General features: G+C 47.8%; 1 protein-coding gene across 4 annotated transcripts; it reads left to right on the forward strand.

The window, feature by feature from the left end:
- The first annotated feature begins 3727 nt into the window (after nt 1-3727).
- Nucleotides 3728-10728, forward strand: LOC123119567 (pentatricopeptide repeat-containing protein At5g14770, mitochondrial). 4 transcript variants are annotated; one of them, XM_044539421.1, is made up of 6 exons: nt 3728-6740; nt 6923-7326; nt 9027-9243; nt 9331-9407; nt 9585-9774; nt 9881-10728. In XM_044539421.1, exon 1 carries the CDS (start codon nt 3777-3779, stop codon nt 6597-6599), a length of 2823 nt encoding a protein of 940 aa, XP_044395356.1. In that variant the 5' UTR covers nt 3728-3776; the 3' UTR covers nt 6600-6740; nt 6923-7326; nt 9027-9243; nt 9331-9407; nt 9585-9774; nt 9881-10728. The 4 variants fall into 4 exon arrangements, with proteins under 4 accessions (XP_044395356.1, XP_044395358.1, XP_044395359.1 ...); XM_044539423.1 differs by having other exon boundaries at nt 9341-9407; nt 9878-10705; XM_044539424.1 differs by having other exon boundaries at nt 6923-6985; nt 9878-10705.
- The last annotated feature ends 7229 nt before the right edge of the window (nt 10729-17957 follow it).

Raw genomic sequence — 17957 nt, forward strand, 5'->3', positions numbered from 1 at the left:
TGCCGAGATTTGGGACTGGGTTCTCATCTCTTTCTTTCTCCCTCTCCTCTTCTAAATTGCCTGCCTGCAACGACACGCCCTTGGATTTCTTGACGTGACAAGATCTAGAACACCAAAAGGTCCTAGCCAACCAAACACGCAAGAAAATGCATGGAAGAACCTTATATTTGCCTACGTGGCAGTATAAGTCCATGTCCTTATGGTTTTTTTTTTGCTACACTACGGATAGCTTGGCAAGTCAAGTAATGATGACCACCGAGGTTGGTCAGCAATCGCTAGAGCATTGAAGATTGACGACATTCCTATGAACTCACGAGCATACACTCACCTCTATGAGCGCAACACACACATCCTGCTTCTATGAGCGCCTCCGAGAGACTGAGCCGACACCAATTAATGTTTTGTTGAATAGATAAACACCTTGTGCGTTCCTGCGAAAATTTATAGCAATGAAATTAGCAAAAAATGCAAATTAAAAATACGATAATAATACCACACCACCTTCTCGTCGTGTGAAAACAAGCTTTGAGGTAAGTGAAGGTGGATGCACGTTATATTGACTTATTACACTAATATTTTTTTTACATTGTATAAACATTTTAAAAATCAGGCACATTTTTGGAAACATGTCAATATTTCTTCAAAATGGCGCATACATTTTTGTTAATGGAAATAAATATTTTTCTATTCTGTCTGGATATTTACTTACATTGTATAAACATTTTTTTAAGTTTCATGGACATTTTTTGAAACACGTGAATATTTCTTTAAATTGTCACCTAATTTTTTAGTGGAAATAAACATTTTTTTACATTGTATACACATTTGTAAAAGTTTTGCATACATTGTTTTTAAGTGCCGGAACCCTTTTTTAATTATCACGAACATATTTTTGAAAGTTATCAACTTTTTTTAAACTAAGCTAACAAATTTTCTATACTACGTTAACACTTTTCAAATTCATGGATCTAATTTTCTTAAGTAAATTTATGTTATGAATCTCTACTATCTAAAAGAAACGTAAGGTTCCGTTTCCCACCTTACGTCGCTCGTTTCGTCCATCCTCCCTGCGGGTGCACTCGCGATTGGTTTTATCACATCCTTCCTCACGTCGGTTTTGCATTGAAGACCTTCCTAAAACAACCACGTTGATTGATTCCCCTTAACCTTATCCCACCTCTGATATAGCCGCCGCCACAGTCTCCCCCATCTCGCAAACGACTCCCCGTTCATGATCTCTCGCCAGCGACGCCCTAACGTCACCATAGCGCATGACACAGGGATTCGTCGTTGCCGCCCGCAGCTAATTTGCCCCTGGCGTCGAGGAGGGGGTCAGCAAGAGCTCATGTCCTCCCGGTGCTGCCGCCGCTGGGCTCGTCTCGTCAGGAGGACACGGTGTCGATGCCGCCGCCGGCGACGCCTCATTCTTCTTGAGGTCAATCGTGAGGGACTCCTGATTTTTGAACATGTGTGTTTCTTCTTGTGTTGCAGCCTGCAGGTCGTGCAGGTCGGGTATGCTGCAGCCTGCGAGATCCGAGGCGTGACGACATCGGTGATTATGTTCACCGTGGCCCAAGGTTAAGCCAGATCTGTGACGGAGGCATGGCGCAGGAAACCTACGCCGCATGGAGGCTACGGAGGTGCGTTGCCGCCGGAGACGTCTTGGCGTCATCTCCGATGAGTCCCCTTCTGATGTTTCTATATTTGGTGTTGGCTCTCCCTTCAATCAGATCCGTGGGAAGCTATTGCTACCGCTTTCAGTGGCGTAGCGGATGGCCGCTTTCAGTAACGCCTCGCAGATGTTGCTCCAAAGAAGAAAGGAGAAGTTAACCAAAGTTGACCAATATTCAGTACCTTTTTTTTTGCGAATAGTACTAATAACATTACCTGCAAGTGCAAGCAAGGTGAACCACCGGTTCTTTGGCAAAAGAAAAGCAACACGATGCCAAAAGATTGTAGAATTACCATTGCATCACCCATCTTCTGAAACATACATGTCCCCTGTATCCTGCACTCCATTCCGTTCCTGTGAGTTTCTTTTGTTCTGAAACATACATGTTCTCTGTGACTTTTTTTGCAGATCCGCTGATGATATGCTTGGGCGCCAGATCTTCATGAATTGATCAGTGATTGTATGAATATGAATTTGTAGTCTGACTAAGTTCTTGTTGCTCAATTATATGTGACCATGTTGCAACTGTATTTGCATGTGACGTTGGTTTGGCCAATAGACTTTTTTTTTAGATTCCCTGCTGGACCTTTTGGTAGTGTATTTAATTTTGATTGTGATGGAGTGGGACTTAAACTTCAAAGTATATTTGCATGTTAGTGTACCAAAATCTTAACTGACATTTTATATATAATGAGCAAAGAAACCTATGATCTCAAACATGCCACTGGTACAACCCATACTAAACTTGATTTGTTCTCTCAATATGGAGTGTTAATCTTCTCCTCTATATGGGCTTGGACGACACAAGCATGGCAAGTCTGGTTGGTGGAGGAGGAGGAAAATAAGAATGATTTAATAGTAAGAAAGGGAAGATAATGCTGCTTGAGATGTGCATGGGGATTCTGAATATATATGTTTGATACTTTCCCCTCATGACAGAGATTAGCTGAGGTTTGTGGTGTCCTCATAATATGCGGGGTTCCGTTATTCTATTATTTCACCCTAGGCCCCCGGTGCAACGCACGGGCAATTACCTAGTTATATGTAAAAAGGGGGGAAACGTAATTTGAGTGGCATCAGCTTGATGACACACGTCTCTACTAGTCCGGCCCACCACCGGCTCCTTGTAGTGGCCTCGCGGGTGATGCAAACATAGGCGCACGCGAGTAAACCGTCAACCCTTTTTAAAACTTATCTTTTGAGAAAAAAAGCAATAAAGCGGACGTGCTACGTGTCAGCCGACTGATCTTTTTAAAAGATCGACCGAGCCGCGAGCCGTCTGATCATGCAACAATAGCTTTGTTTCAGAAACATCAAGCGTCGCATCATAGACTATGTTCAGTAACACTAATGATGTTACAATCACGTGAGCTCGCAGACTCGCGCCTCCGTAACATCAGTGATGTTTCAGAAAAATGCAACACCGGGATGGCCGCGACGGCAGAGGCGGGCGATGGTGGCCGGGGACGGCTCGGAGGAGGTTGGCAGTGGCAATGCTGAGCTTGGGCGCTCCGCGGCGACACCATGGTGGTGAAGGCGACAGACGACCGAGGAGAGGGAGGAAGGGAGAGGATAGGCCGGCGACCGAGGGAGGAAGGAGGAGGAGATAGGGGAGAACCGACGACCAAGAAGAAGGAGAAGGAGAGCTTGCTCGCTCGCGGCGGCGGCGACACATTTGGTGGCTAGCATCTCTTAGTCGCCGCTGTGGGGTTCTCAGATGTTGCAACAACGCAGTTGTTGCGGTAGAAGAAGATTGCAACAACATCCCAATTGCAGACCTGGGCTATGAAGATCCGATGGTCACGAAGGCGATCGGCGCGCGCAGAAAGATCCATCGGTTTTTTTTTTGAGTGGCAGAGAGATCCATCGGGTGAACGGAAGCGTTTTCCTTTTACAAAAGCAGAGTAAATGGCCCAGCCCAGCCACGGCCCAACCACAAGTTCAAAGAAAAAAAGACTGAGTAACCACGAAACCCCATCAGTTTTAGCCCATGGGCTTGACGGGCACCAAGCGGAGACTTCCTTTCGGCCTACCAGCGTTCCTCCTCCGACCCCACTCCCGCACTCACAGGCCGGCAGTGGAGGCTCCCCTCCTCTCCCCTCCCATGGCGCCACCGCCCCAACCCCTCCACGCCTCATTCCTCTGCTCCCTCGCGCTCGCGCTCCTCCGCGCCGGCCGCCTCTCCGCGGCCTCCCACGTCGCCTCCACCCTCCCGGCCGCGTCCCCTCCAGATGCCCTCCTCCGCCGCCTCATCCCGGCCCTCGCCTATTCGGGCCTCGCCGCCGCCGCCGTCCGCTTCCGCCCCGTCCCCGGCGACCCGCTCTCCCTCAACTCCATCCTCCTCTCCCACTGCGCCCTCCGCTCGCTCCGTCCCGCGCTGGCCCTCCTCCGCTCCTCCGAGTCCGTGGACACCGTCAGCTACAACGTCGTCATCTCGGGCCTCGCCGAGCAGGGCCGCCACGGGGGCCTCGCCCCGGCCCTGCTCGCCGAGATGTGCAAGCGCGGCGTCCCGTTCGACGCCGTCACGGTCAACACGGCGCTCGTGGCGCTCTGCAGGGATGGCCAGGTGGAGGCAGCGGCGGCGTTGGCTGAGATGATGGTGAGAGGCGGGGGAATCCACAGGCTGGATGTGGTGGGCTGGAATGCTCTCATTGATGGGTACTGTAAGACGGGAGACATGGAGGCGGCGCTGGCAGCGGCCCAGAGGATGAAGACACAGGGGGTGGGAGTTGATGTGGTAGGGTACAATACCTTGATTGCTGGGCTCTGCCGTGCCGGCGAGGCTGATGCTGCACGGGACATGCTGGAGACAATGAAGAGGGACGGCATGGAGCCGAACGTGGTGACCTACACGATGTTCATCGCTGAGTGTTGTAGGACGAATGCGGTTGATGATGCCTTCAGTCTGTACGAAGAAATGGTGAGGATGGGTGTCCTGCCGGATGTGGTCACACTCAGCGCTCTGGTTGATGGACTTTGCAGGACCGGACGGTTCTCAGAAGCATATGCACTTTTCAGGGAGATGGAGAAGATTGGGGCTGCGCCGAACCATGTCACCTATTGTACACTGATTGATTCATTGTGGAAGGCGCGGAGGGGCAGTGAGTCGCACGGTCTATTGGGGGAGGTGGTCTCCAGAGGTGTGGTCATGGATTTGGTCATGTATACATCTTTGATGGACTGGTTGGGCAAGCAAGGGAAGATCGATGAAGTGAAGGACATGTTTCATTGTGCTCTGTCGGATAATCATACTCCCAATGGTGTTACTTATACCGTACTCATCGATGCACTCTGCAGAGCTGGGAATGTTGATGGGGCAGAGCAGATGTTGTTGGAAATGGAGGATAATTCTGTTCGTCCAAATGTAGTTACGTTCTCATCAATCATCAATGGTCTTAGTAAACAAGGACTGCTTGACAAGGCAACTGATTACATGAGGAAGATGAAGGAAAGGGGCATTGATCCAAATGTTGTGACCTATGGAACAGTTATTGATGGCTTCTTCAAGTACCAGGAGCAAGAAGCAGCTCTTGACTTGTACCATGAAATGCTGTGTGAGGGTGTGGAAGTTAATAAATTTATTGTTGATTTGCTGGTGAATGGTCTGAGGAAAAATGGGAAAATGGAGGAAGCTGAAGCATTGTTTAGAGATATGAATAAACGTGGTATGCTGCTAGACCATGTAAACTACACCACTTTGATAGACGGGCTCTTTAAAATGGGTAACATGCCGGCTGCCTTCAAAGTTGGTCAAGAGTTGACGGAGAGAAACTTGTTGCCTGATGCTGTTGTCTATAATGTGTTTGTCAATTGCCTTTGTATGCTTGGGAAATCTAAGGAAGCAGAATCAATTTTGAAAGAGATGCAAACTACAGGTTTAAAACCTGACCAGGTGACATATAATACTATGATCACTGCACAGTGCAGGGAAGGGAAGACTGCCAAAGCTCTAAAACTCCTCCATGAAATGAAGAGGAGTTCCATAAAGCCGAACCTCATCACATACAGTACACTTATTGCGGGTCTTTTTGAGGTTGGGTCTATCGAGAAGGCGAAGTTTTTGTTAAATGAGATGGCTTCTTCTGGATTCTCTCCGACCTCTCTGACTCATCGAAAGGTGCTGCAAGCATGCTCCCAAAGCGGGAGACCAAACGTGATTTTGGAAATTCATGAATGGATGGTGAATGCTGGGCTTTCTGTTGACATCACTGTCTATAATACACTTCTGCGTGTTTTATGTTACCATGGAATGACAAGAAAAGCTACAGTTGTCTTGCAAGAGATGTCGGGAAGAGGAATTACTCCAGACACCATCACATTCAATGCTCTAATTCTCGGTCATTTCAAGAGCACCCATGTAGACAATGCCTTTGCTACTTACGATGAGATGCTTCGCCATGGGGTCTCACCGAACATAGCTACATTCAACACGCTCTTGGGTGGGCTTGAGTCAGCTGGAAGAATTGGAGAAGCAGATAAGGTGCTGAATGAGATGAAGAGAAGGGGCATTGAGCCCAGCAATCTGACTTATGACATACTGGTCACGGGATATGGAAAACAAAGCAACAAAATCGAAGCAATGCGGTTGTATTGTGAAATGGTGGCTAAAGGCTTTCTTCCAAAAGTAAGCACATACAATGCACTCATAAGCGACTTCGTTAAAGTGGGAATGATGAGTCAAGCTAAAGAGTTGCTCAACGAAATGAACAAGAGGGGTGTTCCACCCACATCCTGCACTTACGATATTCTTGTGTGTGGATGGGCGAAGCTTAGAAATGGAACAGAGGTGAGAAAATTGCTCAAAGATATGAAGGACAAAGGATTTAGTCCCTCGAAAGGCACTCTTAGTTCTATATGCAGAGCATTTTCAAAACCAGGAATGACCTGGGAAGCTCGGCGTTTACTTAAAAAGCTTTATAAGGTTTAGGAGTGTCAAGCATTGATTTCTCATGTACCAAGCAAGCATAGATGATGGTCTGATTGAGACTGTTGTTTGTATGACCGCGGCTTGCGACACTCCGTCAAACGTGACAAGAAGCTACTGGCAGAGATAATCACCGAGTCACCTGTAAGTATGTCTGGTTCTCTGTTTAGTTGGGTTGAATTTAATTTAATCAGTTCAATGTAATGTTGTTGTTGTGGTGTTTTTTATCTATAAGTAGTTAACAGCTGTCTTAACACGCTTTGTATGACGGTGCTGCTTCAGTAGCAAGTGTGGTGATGCTTATCTCGCAGAATTTACTTTTGCAGGATGACCCTTGGAGTGAGCGGAAGATCATGAATTATGTGAAAAGATCCCCCCAGGCTCCAGAGGCATGTGATGTTGGCATTTTGTTTCCTTTTATTTGGAGGTAATAGCACTGCAGGTCCCTGAACTTGCACAGCATGTGATGGTTTGGTCCTTGTACTTGCAAAAGCAGATTATTTCATCCCTAAACTTGTCATGGAGGTGCAAGTTTGGTCCTGGGCCAATCACAGCTCGCCAAGTGGATGCCAAGTGGACTAACTTGTCAGCGGGCTGCATTTTGCACTTAGGCCCCTGCCTTCTTCTCTTATCAACCCGCAGTGCACCACCAAGTGGCACCTGTGTTGGTATATTCTTTGGAATGTTCTTTGGAATTCTGTTGAAAGGTTATGCTGAAGCTTTCTGAAAGGTATATGCCTAATTAAGTTTTCTGAAAGGTGCATGCTGAAGTTTTCGTTCGGCCTTCCATTGTCACCGATTAGGTCCTAACTAATTCCCTTGGTGCAATTCTTGCAGAATTGCTGAACAACAGATAACCTGTCCACTTGTCTCTAGGAATGGAACCTGTACTTAACCAAGATTATTTATAAGATGGACAAAACATAACAGACCTAAACGGTCTTATATTAGTTTCCAGAGCTAGTGTTCTCTCGATGCGTCCGAAAGAATCAGATGAACCTGTACTCTTGTAGTTCCCCAAAAATAAGATGGAGAAGGGACGGCATCTTCTCTGTAGCAGCTGCTCGTGCTCTGTCAAGATAATAAGGTAGCACTAGTTGTGCTGTGATGAGCTAGTTAAACTAGTGCATGTTGACAAAGGGGTTCACCAAAAAAATTGAACTGAATGTTACTAGTAGACGGTCCAATTCTTCTATGTTGGGGTGGCTGGGTTTTATACTACTATATGCATTTTTCTTCGTCATAATCTACTACTACACGCCAGGCACAGGCAGAGTTTCCACGGGTCCTCGCTCGCAGTGTTTGTTAACTGAGCTGACACCTCACCTAATAACTGAACCAAAGCCCTTACTGTACACGTCGTGCATTCCTGTTTTGAGTTTTAAAACTCTGACGGAAAACATCGACGGAGAATTGTTCAGAAACGCGTGGGCGTGGGTTTCCCCTGCCCTGGCAAATTACACTAGCACACTCGGTATTTTCCTTTTTTCACCTTAAAAAAAGAAGAACCCCGGCCTCTGCATCGATCTATGCACACAGACACGGCCAACCAATCATCGTTAATATGCATCGACAACTACAACATCAAACATTTGTCAAATCAAAAAGCCTAGATCACTACAGAACAGAGCATCTGCAATTTTCACAAGGCTAACTCGTCATCGTAGGCGTAGCTACCGCTGGCCACGGAGCTGATCTGCACCTCGCCGTCGTCGTCGTCGTGGATGACGTCGACGAACACGGCATCCTCCTCCTCCCCGTACTGCTCGGCCGGGACCGCCATCGGGAGGAGGACGACGTTCGGGTCCGCGGCCGGCGCGCCGTTGCGGCTGGCCTTGAGCTGGTCCTCGAACATCTTCTGCACCCTCTTGCCCTGCTCCTCGATCCTCACCTGCAGCCTCCGCTGTATCTGCCGCCAGCAACACCAACCAAGTTAGACAAATCACATATACTTTTCACTGACAGGCATGCATCAGGGCCTAATTTTCTCTTTGGTACGTAGTATATGTGTATATATATGGCGACTTGGCAAGCACACCTCAACTGGGCATATACCTTTCAGAAAGCTTCAACATACACCTTTCAACATAATTTCAAAGAACACAGGTGCCACTTGATGGTGCACTGCGGGTTGATAAGGAAAGAAGGCAGGGGCCTAAATGCAAAATGCGGCGCGCTGACCAACTAGTCCACTTGGCATCCACTTGGTGAGTTATGATTGGCCTAGGACCAAACTTGCACCTCCATGACAAGTTCAGGGATGAAATAATCTGCTTTTGCAAGTATAAGGACCAAACCATCACATGTTGTGCAAGTTCAGGGACCTGCAGTGCTATTACCTCTTTTATTTGTATTGCTAGTTGCTAACATATTCCTTTGTGGTATGTGATTCTAATAATTCCATGTTTCCCTGCACTGCTTGCTTTCCAGATGGCCACATTTCTGTAACAGAGGAGTCGTGAAGGAGGTGCACCCTGCTCATATGAACCTTGTCAAAGTTATTACTCCCTTCTCCGAGTGAAATTAACTGACGCGGCTTTAGTACAACTTTGTACCAAAGTTGTTTTCAAGTTGCGTCAGTTAATTTGGATTGGAGGGAGTATCAGTTTATCTGTGAAGAGCTACCCTTCATTCGTAAGGAGCAGATGTGAGCTTCTGAAATTATTGGCTACCGCACGTGTTCTCCTTTTATTTGTTTTGCTAGTTGCTAACGTTGTGAATCTGACGGTACAAGGCATGTTTAGCCAGCAGCCTGGTAAACACCATTATTGAACTTCTGAGAAGCAAGCAGCAGATATCATTTACAACCAGGTGACTATTATGAAGTTTGATACACTTTGTTTTCTGAACAATCATATTCATGGTTGTTTTGTGTTTTACTCTGTTCTCTCATCAAACACTAATACTCTTGGAACTGGCACCTGATTGATAGGATCATGGAACTGAATGCATCTCTCACGTGAAACTTCAACCTCTCTGTCTGTGTAGGTTCTAAGGCAGTGAGGCTTCTGACGGAGAAAATCGCAGGAGGCTTCTTCTCCTTTACTCTGCCTGGCCGGAGCACAGGAGGAGAGCAACCAGAGGTGGCGGCTCGCTGCTCTGGGGTTCTTCAGCATAGATTGTTCTTGGATGTGCCGTTTAGCGACCGGCTGCTGCAGTGCTGCTACTACACCTCCTGGTGCGTTTATATTTGTTGTGTAGGTCTATTTGCATTGGGTAGAAGTTCTTTTTCTGTAATCGTGGGTTGATTGGTACTAAATCGTGTGTAAGTTTGCCTCCAGCAGGCCATAGCAACAGTGATACGAGATCCTGACAGACCGGACAAATTCACATGGCCATGTGCCGCCTCTGGAACCTACTCGGCGATATCCACTTGCAACCGGCTGTGCCAAGAACTACCGGTATGCCATTACGCCTCTGCCATATGGAGAAGTTGGGCGCCACTCAAGTGCAAGATCTTTACTTGGTTAGCTGCACAATACCGGATTTGGACATCGGACAGACGTGCCCGGCATGGGCTGCAAGACACGGCCTCGGCATGCTTCACTTGCCTGCAAGAGGAAGACAACGTCGACCATATTTTCATGCAATGTGTCTACGCACAAGAAACGTGGCACTGCTGTCTTGATGCTATACAACTGCCGATCCAGAGGCCAGCGACAACGGACACATTCTTGGGATGGTGGATGCTCCACGGACAGCAATTCCGCAAAGCTGGGAAAAAATTTCTACTCCTTTGTTATTTGGACAGTGTGGTCCTTGTGGAAGCAAAGAAACGCTTGCGTCTTCGCCCGAGTGGAGCAGCAAATGGACGCGCAAACGTTGGCCGGTAAAATTCTAGATGAGATCAAAGAATGGAAGCTGGCACTTGGTTGGCCGGTAAAATTCTAGATGAGATCAAAGAATGGAAGCTGGCACTTGGGGTGGTTGGAGGATTACAACGATTTGTGAGAGAGTAGGTTCTTGTTGCTAGTTGGAGTGAGTGGGTTATGGTCTCGGGTTGTTCGCAACTCGATTGATCTCTTGTAAATTGTGGTTTCTTTCTTCTATAAAAATACGGTACGCAATTTCGAAAGAAAAAAGCATGACAGAGATAAATAGTGTACAGAAATCTAATGGTAGCATATTACTCCTATTTACCATTTAAAGCAAAGCTTACATATAGTCAGGACTTGAGCTCAGGATCGATCACACCCGTATCCGTATCAAAGATTCCAAGATGGGATGTGATTCGATAGTCGATACGCTCTCTGGTGGTGTCACCAATTAAAGCCCATGTGGCAGACCAGATCCGTGGAATTCAAATTGGGTTATGCAATGAGTTACTACAGGTAGGATCGAAATTGTGAGGTGTGCGATTATGCCAGGCCTCTTTCATTTGCATGAATTTCAAAACTCGGGAACAAGAAACATACATTATTGAAATTTTGAACTAGAGAGTGTTTGTTGCCACATGAAAAAAGAATTATAAAAAAAGGTTGAAGTGGGTGCTAGATTTCTCATGGAATGTGGTATAAATGATTTCTTAGAAAAAAAATCCTATAGGATCCAACCCTTCGAATCAAAGGACCCAACATAAAAAGAAACTAAGGATTCTAATTCTCTAAAAATCCTATGAATTTCTTTGAATCCAACGAGCCCTTGCATGATCCGGATATGTTATTCCGCATTGATGGTAAATGCCGAAGTTATCAAGTGGATGAGGTGGTTAATTTAATAGCAGGTCAACTTCCGAAGGCACGCCTGCGGATATGCGTGATCGACTGATGTGAAAATTTCGAAATGGTATCCAACTCAGGTAGGAGCACGATTTCACCGAGCATGAATTCCGTGGCCCCGACGGATAATTGTACTGCCGAGAGTACTGATCTTTCCCGTGACAGACATGTAAGTAACTGGTGGTAATTCTGTACTACTACTACTACTCCAGGAGGGCCTGTCTCAGTCTCTTCCTGTCGTCAAATAATTGTGGAAATCCGGCCTAGAACATACGTAGCCGTTTGGGTTTCGCACCATCCGAATTTTCAAACAGCAGCAGCAGCAGCCCCTACCCTACCCTGTCGTACATACATGTTCCACGGAACCCCTGCTTTTAACAAAATGCCCCATTTAGATCGCCAGCCGTGCCGCGCACATGATTGGTTTTAACCACAAGTTCCCGCTGAAACGAGATTTAGCAAATTGTACATGTGCAATGCCGTGATGGAATGGAAGCACCGAACCGCAACTAAACCGAATGTACATAAAATACACATGACATGACCAAGCATAATTAGTAGATATACTTCTGTAACAAATACAGTGGACATGTTTGGTTGCCTTTTTCAACAATACCTGCATTTCATCTCCGTCTCACCCCAGCCTGGTTGAGCAAAAACAGGCAACAAAACAATATTTGCATGTTGTTTGGTTGTCTACATTGCATCAATGAGCACTTCAACGCTGGCTGTTTGGTTGCCTGCATATGTGCTTAAGAGCTGAGCAGATGCAAACCAGAGTTGTTTGGCGGCATACACGTTTGTGTTCTGCTCACCCCATTCAAATATGATGGCCTTACCACCACATTGGCAACACAACAGCAGGCACAACTGACATCAACTAAAGAGGCAAACAATGACAATAAACAACGCACATGAATGTAAACATCAGATTAAGAGGCATACTAATATACTAGGGCCATAGTTAAAGACAGCAAGGGCATCGCCCTCTGCTTCACATCAGGGTGCTGATCCTGACCAAAATATTAACAAGTTCCCAGCATAAGTTCAAACCATCACCATCACCACGACCACAAACTACTATAACATTTACATACTACGACTGGGTACTTAACCGACGATCTAGAGAGCGCGGGTGAATTCGCCGATGCAGCTATGCTTGGTGCAGCGCACCTTGCACATGATCGAGTTGTCATGATTGTAGATCCGCACCTTCAGGCCCACGCCGGAGATCCGCACGACGACGAGGTCGCCGGGGACGATCCTGTGGTGGCGGCAGAAGTACCGCCAACCCCGGTCAAGCACCATCTGCCCCTCGAAGTTCTGGACCAGAACCCAAAACTCGCACCACTTGTTGGCTGACAGCCTGACGATGCACGGGGGCTTGATCACCAGCCACTGCTCCATGACCTCCTTGAACTTGGGCGGGATGACGAGCATGGCGAGATCCTCCTCGTCCTTGATCTAGACATAGAAACACAACGGCTCTTGGGACCCCTCCTCGTGGCCGGTCCTCGAAGATTGTCCCCTTGAACGCGGCTGACTCATGAAGGTAGCCCTGCCAGGCATGTCCGCCCTCTTGAGCCAGCAGTTCGTTGGGATGAAGTCCACGGCGCCAACCACGACCTGAGCTCCTCGACCGACCATGTCCCACTCCATCTTCATCACCTTGTCATGTAAGATAACATGGGTTAGTAACAGGGCACTGGGATCAGACACTGATCAGTGGCACTTGCCGAAGAGCATGTGTCACTGATGAGTGGCACTTGCTCATGGGTAACATCCACTCATCAGTGCAGTTTGCAAAACATGATCAGTGGCACTTGTGAAGAGTAATTATCACTGATGAGTGGCATTTGCTCATAGGCGACAACCACTAATCAGTGAACATCATGGCCATGATCTAAAGCTACCAGTGCAAGTTGCGACCACTTCCACATTTGGCAGCATGCTACACTGGTATTAGTACCTAAACGAGGAAACACAGTTGATGCGGAGCATCCCTCGACCATCACCATGGACGTCGCACCACCACCGCATGCACTAAGAGGACCAATGACAAGAGCCCACGCGCATACCATCAGAACCGAGGTTAAGTCTTTCCTCTTCGAGCTCCATTCGAATTCACACGAGAATCGGGTTCTACCTCAAACGGTATTGTTGTGCATTCTTAGGTACCAAGAAGAAGTCCGTGAAGAGGCGAGGACGGAGACACAAGCACCTATGGAGGAGGAGACGGAAGAAGGATGCTCGAGACGTGAAGCAAAGGAGGTGCCGGACTACCTCGGGTGCCCGGCCACCAGCAGCCCGGGTGCCCGGCCACCTCCTACAGCCGGCTGGGTGAGCCCTTGGCCGCCCCGGGCGCCCGGCCTGGAAGGCCCCGGGTGCCCGGCCCTTGCCTGGCGCTGGCCTCGGCCGCCCCGGGTGCCCTGCCATTCGGCCCCGGGTGCTCGGCCCCCTACCTGGGCGCTGCCCCCGCCACCCCGGGTGCCCCGCCTCCTCTTGGGCGCGGCCCAGCACCCCCACCGGGTGCCCGGGCTCTCAACCCCCGGGTGCCCGGCCCTCTACAGCGCCCCGGCCAAGGCGCCCTGACCGGCCCGGGTGCCCGACTGCCTACCACCGCACCACCTCCGGGTGCCCGGGCCCCTTTACCTCGGGTGCCCGGACCGATCAGATTGCCTGCGTGCAAGTTGGGGCTTTTTGCCCTTGTAACCCTCTCCCCCTCCAACTTCGTCCCTAGACTATAAGTACCCCCACCTAGCTCATTTAGAGGGATAGAAAAGTATATGGGATGATTATGTGAGCTTTGCTCCTTGTACCCACTCCTCTAGGAGATCAAGACCTCCTAGGAGAAGATCCCTAGTGGATATCAAGCCCCCATCTTGGGAAGGATCCCCATCATAGGATCATCAAGACCTCTCTCCTCATAGGATTGGGATGAACTAGTACCTTGTATCTTTCCTTTGTTGTTCTTGGATCATTGTGACCTCTTGTGTGTTCTTGGATCTAGCATATGTGTGATTGGATCTAGGCAATTTGAGTGTTTTCCCTCTCTTGTGTTCTTCGTGTTCTTGGGGATTTCCCCTCCAATTCATGAAAGATATCCATCTAGGGTTCCACCCTACAACATCTTGGTATCATGAGCCATGGTTTCTCACGAAATTGGAGCCCCCCTTCTTGTTCTCTAGCCTAATTTTGTTGTGTTCTTCCCCAATTTCAAAAATTCCCCACCAAAAATAGCCCCAATTTTTTTTTGTGTTTTGTTGGTTTGATGAGATTTTGTTGGTTTTGATCCGTGGATTTGCTTGGTTTCAAGTGGATCTAACATCCCCCCATCCATCTCCACCTTTCCCTCCATGAAATCCACCAATTTCCCCCCTTTTCCCACGAATTTCCGCCCAAATCCATCACCCCCGGGCACCCGGACCTCAAACCCCGGGCACCCGGACCCCCCGCCCACCCCCGCTGACCACCCCGGGTGCCCGCACCGCAAACCCCGGGCACCCACACCCCCGGGCTGTTTGCCTCGGACCACCCCGGGTGCCCGCACCTTCCACCCCCGGGCACCCCCACCCCCCAGAATCAGCCGCGTGCACTTTACGTTTTCACTCATAACTTTCACTCCCGAACTCTGACTTGGGTGTTCTTTAGCTCGTTGAAAAGCTAGAGACGTGCCCGAGCTGCTCATCTTGGTTTTACCACCATTGGACTCCATAAATTTTTTGGCATTTTGGCATCTTTGCATAGGCCATCCACCATATCATTCGCCAAACCACCATAGCTTTCCGCAACCTAACCCAATTTTTGCTCCTTATAGCATTTGTGGTTGCTTGAGTGGTGACTTGAGTCTCCTAAGGTGTTTCGGCTACTTAGGGACGGTCACTTCGTCATCACCCACCACCACCACTTCCGCATTGCTAACTCCGGAACCACCAACGCATTCCGCTATCACCATTTTACTTTTGCCTTTGGAGATTTTGAGTTTGCGGGTTTTACCGTTTCCTAAGGTGTTTCGGCTACTTAGGGACGGGTCTACATCATCTTGGTATCTACATCAAGAACACCGCCACTCATCATCGCCACGAGGTCGTCTTCGACATCGACCACTTCACCATTTTGACACTCTAACCGTAAGCAAGAACGATAACCTCTCTATCATCTTGGTATCGTGGTATCCCATCATTGTACATTCTTGCAATTACATTGTTAACCCCTTAGCCCGTTTTGCGTCACTTGCCTATCGAGACTAGCCATTGAGTATTGCCGGCAACGTTACTTGTGCACATTAGTGATCCGTACCTTCCATTGCATACATACCATATCATATTGGTATCATATTGGTATCATCATATCATCACTTGTGTCACAAGATTGTTCCCGCATATACAAAATTGCTATCTTGGTTTGTGCATTTCGCATAGTGGCCATATCAAAAAAAACTGTTAAGCAAAAGGAAAAGAGAGCAAAGAGCTTGTGAGCAAGAGCCATAGCATCATACCACATTGCACATAAGATTGGCATATCCAATCATCTTGGATCATCTTGAGAAGAACATCGGGAACATCATACACATAGCATACTTGGGATAGAAGGCTCATACATTTTGCATCTTCTAGGTTGTGCACAAGTGTCGTATCCGCCTATTGAGCAATCGTGCTAGCGTCTCTCTTGAGTTGTGCAACACGAGCGTTTTCCGTGGATTCCACATTTTGTGCTCATTCCTTGGTTGCACGACCCCATTTATCTATCCGTGTGTGTGTTTCCGTGTGCCACATATTGCTATTGGTCTACTTGTTTCACTTGCGAATTTGTGAATCTTTTCCAACATTATTGAATCTTGCTAACATTTTGTATCAAATTTTTGTGCCACTATCCTCACCGAGCTCCACCATAAGCCTTACTTGTGTAGGTGTGAGAATTGAAAAGATTCGGTACCAATTGTGCTATTTCCTTATTACATTATTGAGTGATCATTGATCCATCTTCAACATTGGATAAGGTACATTGGTCTAGTTCTTTCCTTTCTTCCACTCACATTTGCTCGAGTCTTGTGATGGATATGCAAGGCATTTCATCTCCGGTCTTCCACGACAACAACAGCGCGAACAACTACATCACCAAAACATCCATCTTCGGACTACAATGAGCAATGCAAGGCATTGAGCGACTCGCCATCGACATTCGACAAAACGAAGCAAGGATAAGGGACTACCTCGACACCAAGTTGGCCGAACAAAGGGATCAAGTACGAGACATGGTGGCCACCTACAAGTCTTCTTCCCCTTCGTCATCTTCAAGGCAGGGACACTCAAGTGGCCAATCTTCGGGGCGTCATCGAGCTCAAGCACTACAACACCATCAAGATGAAGATGCTCGCGATGCGTACACCCACAAGTCCCAAAAAGCTCTACATCAAGCTACGACCAGACATCATGAGCACAAGAGAAGACCGCGAGAAAAGCACCACCAAGACGGAGCGACAACTACTACGACCACTTCGGCATCTTCGCCAAGTGTCATCAAGGCATCTTCGCCTTTGGACGTATGGCATCTTCGCCTACCTCTGACGAGTACGCCTACATCGGCCTTCCTCCACGGCGACGGTGACGAGATGATCGAGCATGGGATTTTCCCTTAGGTCATGGAGGAGAGCGATGATGTGCCATCTTCGGCCTTCATCAACGGCGATGACGACGAGATGGTTGAGCATGGGATTTTCCCTTCGACCACGGTGACGTATGATGACTTGAGTGACTTTTGCCACCATATGGAGAGTGAGAGCGACTTCACCACTAGCCCCATATATGATGAGTTGCCACAATTCCCATGTGAGGAGAGCCACAACCCCCACCACTTGAGTGAGATGAGTGACTCCACCATATGTGACATTGCGTGCACCTACCTTGAGGGAGTGAGTGAGCCACCACCACATAGAGAGAGTGAGGAAGTTGATAGGGCATGTGAGGCCATTTGCATTTCTAACAACTTGACCTCTACCACTATTGTGTCTTCTCATTTGGTGCTAGGTCCCATATGTGATGATGCGCCGATCCGCGAAGACTTCATCCTTCCTATGGACAAGACGATGGCCATGGTGGAATATGATGCACCCCCCACATGGTTCCATCAAGATGAAGATGATGACCACCATTTGGTCTTTGCCACCTCACCTACACCACTTGAGTGGAATGAACAAGGTAATATAGGTGAAGGTGATGCTCTAGTCCCACTAGTGGGCATTCTCGACATTGATTGCTTGCATGATGTTGATCCACCTATTGTCATGCTTCATGCTAGTTCGACTTCCCCATGTGATGATTTACCCATTTATGATGAGTTTGATGATTGCCATGTGGAGTCTATTAGTCGTGATGCCATGTTACATAGGATTTCTTGTGATAATTCTTTAGGTCACATCATGTTTGACAATCTGCTTGCCTTGTCATATGCTATGCATGAGATCAACAATATGTCATATTTGCAATCTCATCGTAGTGACTATGCATATGCCATCAACATAAACCCAATTTGCACATATGGCATAGATGACAAGCCCATGGTTATTGGCATTTGTTTTTCTTGCGATGATATTGCCATGCTTCCCTTACATGATTTGCGCAATTCATCTACTATTCCATGCCAT

This window comes from Triticum aestivum, chromosome 5D, assembly GCF_018294505.1.
Source record: "Triticum aestivum cultivar Chinese Spring chromosome 5D, IWGSC CS RefSeq v2.1, whole genome shotgun sequence".
NCBI lineage: Eukaryota > Viridiplantae > Streptophyta > Magnoliopsida > Poales > Poaceae > Triticum > Triticum aestivum.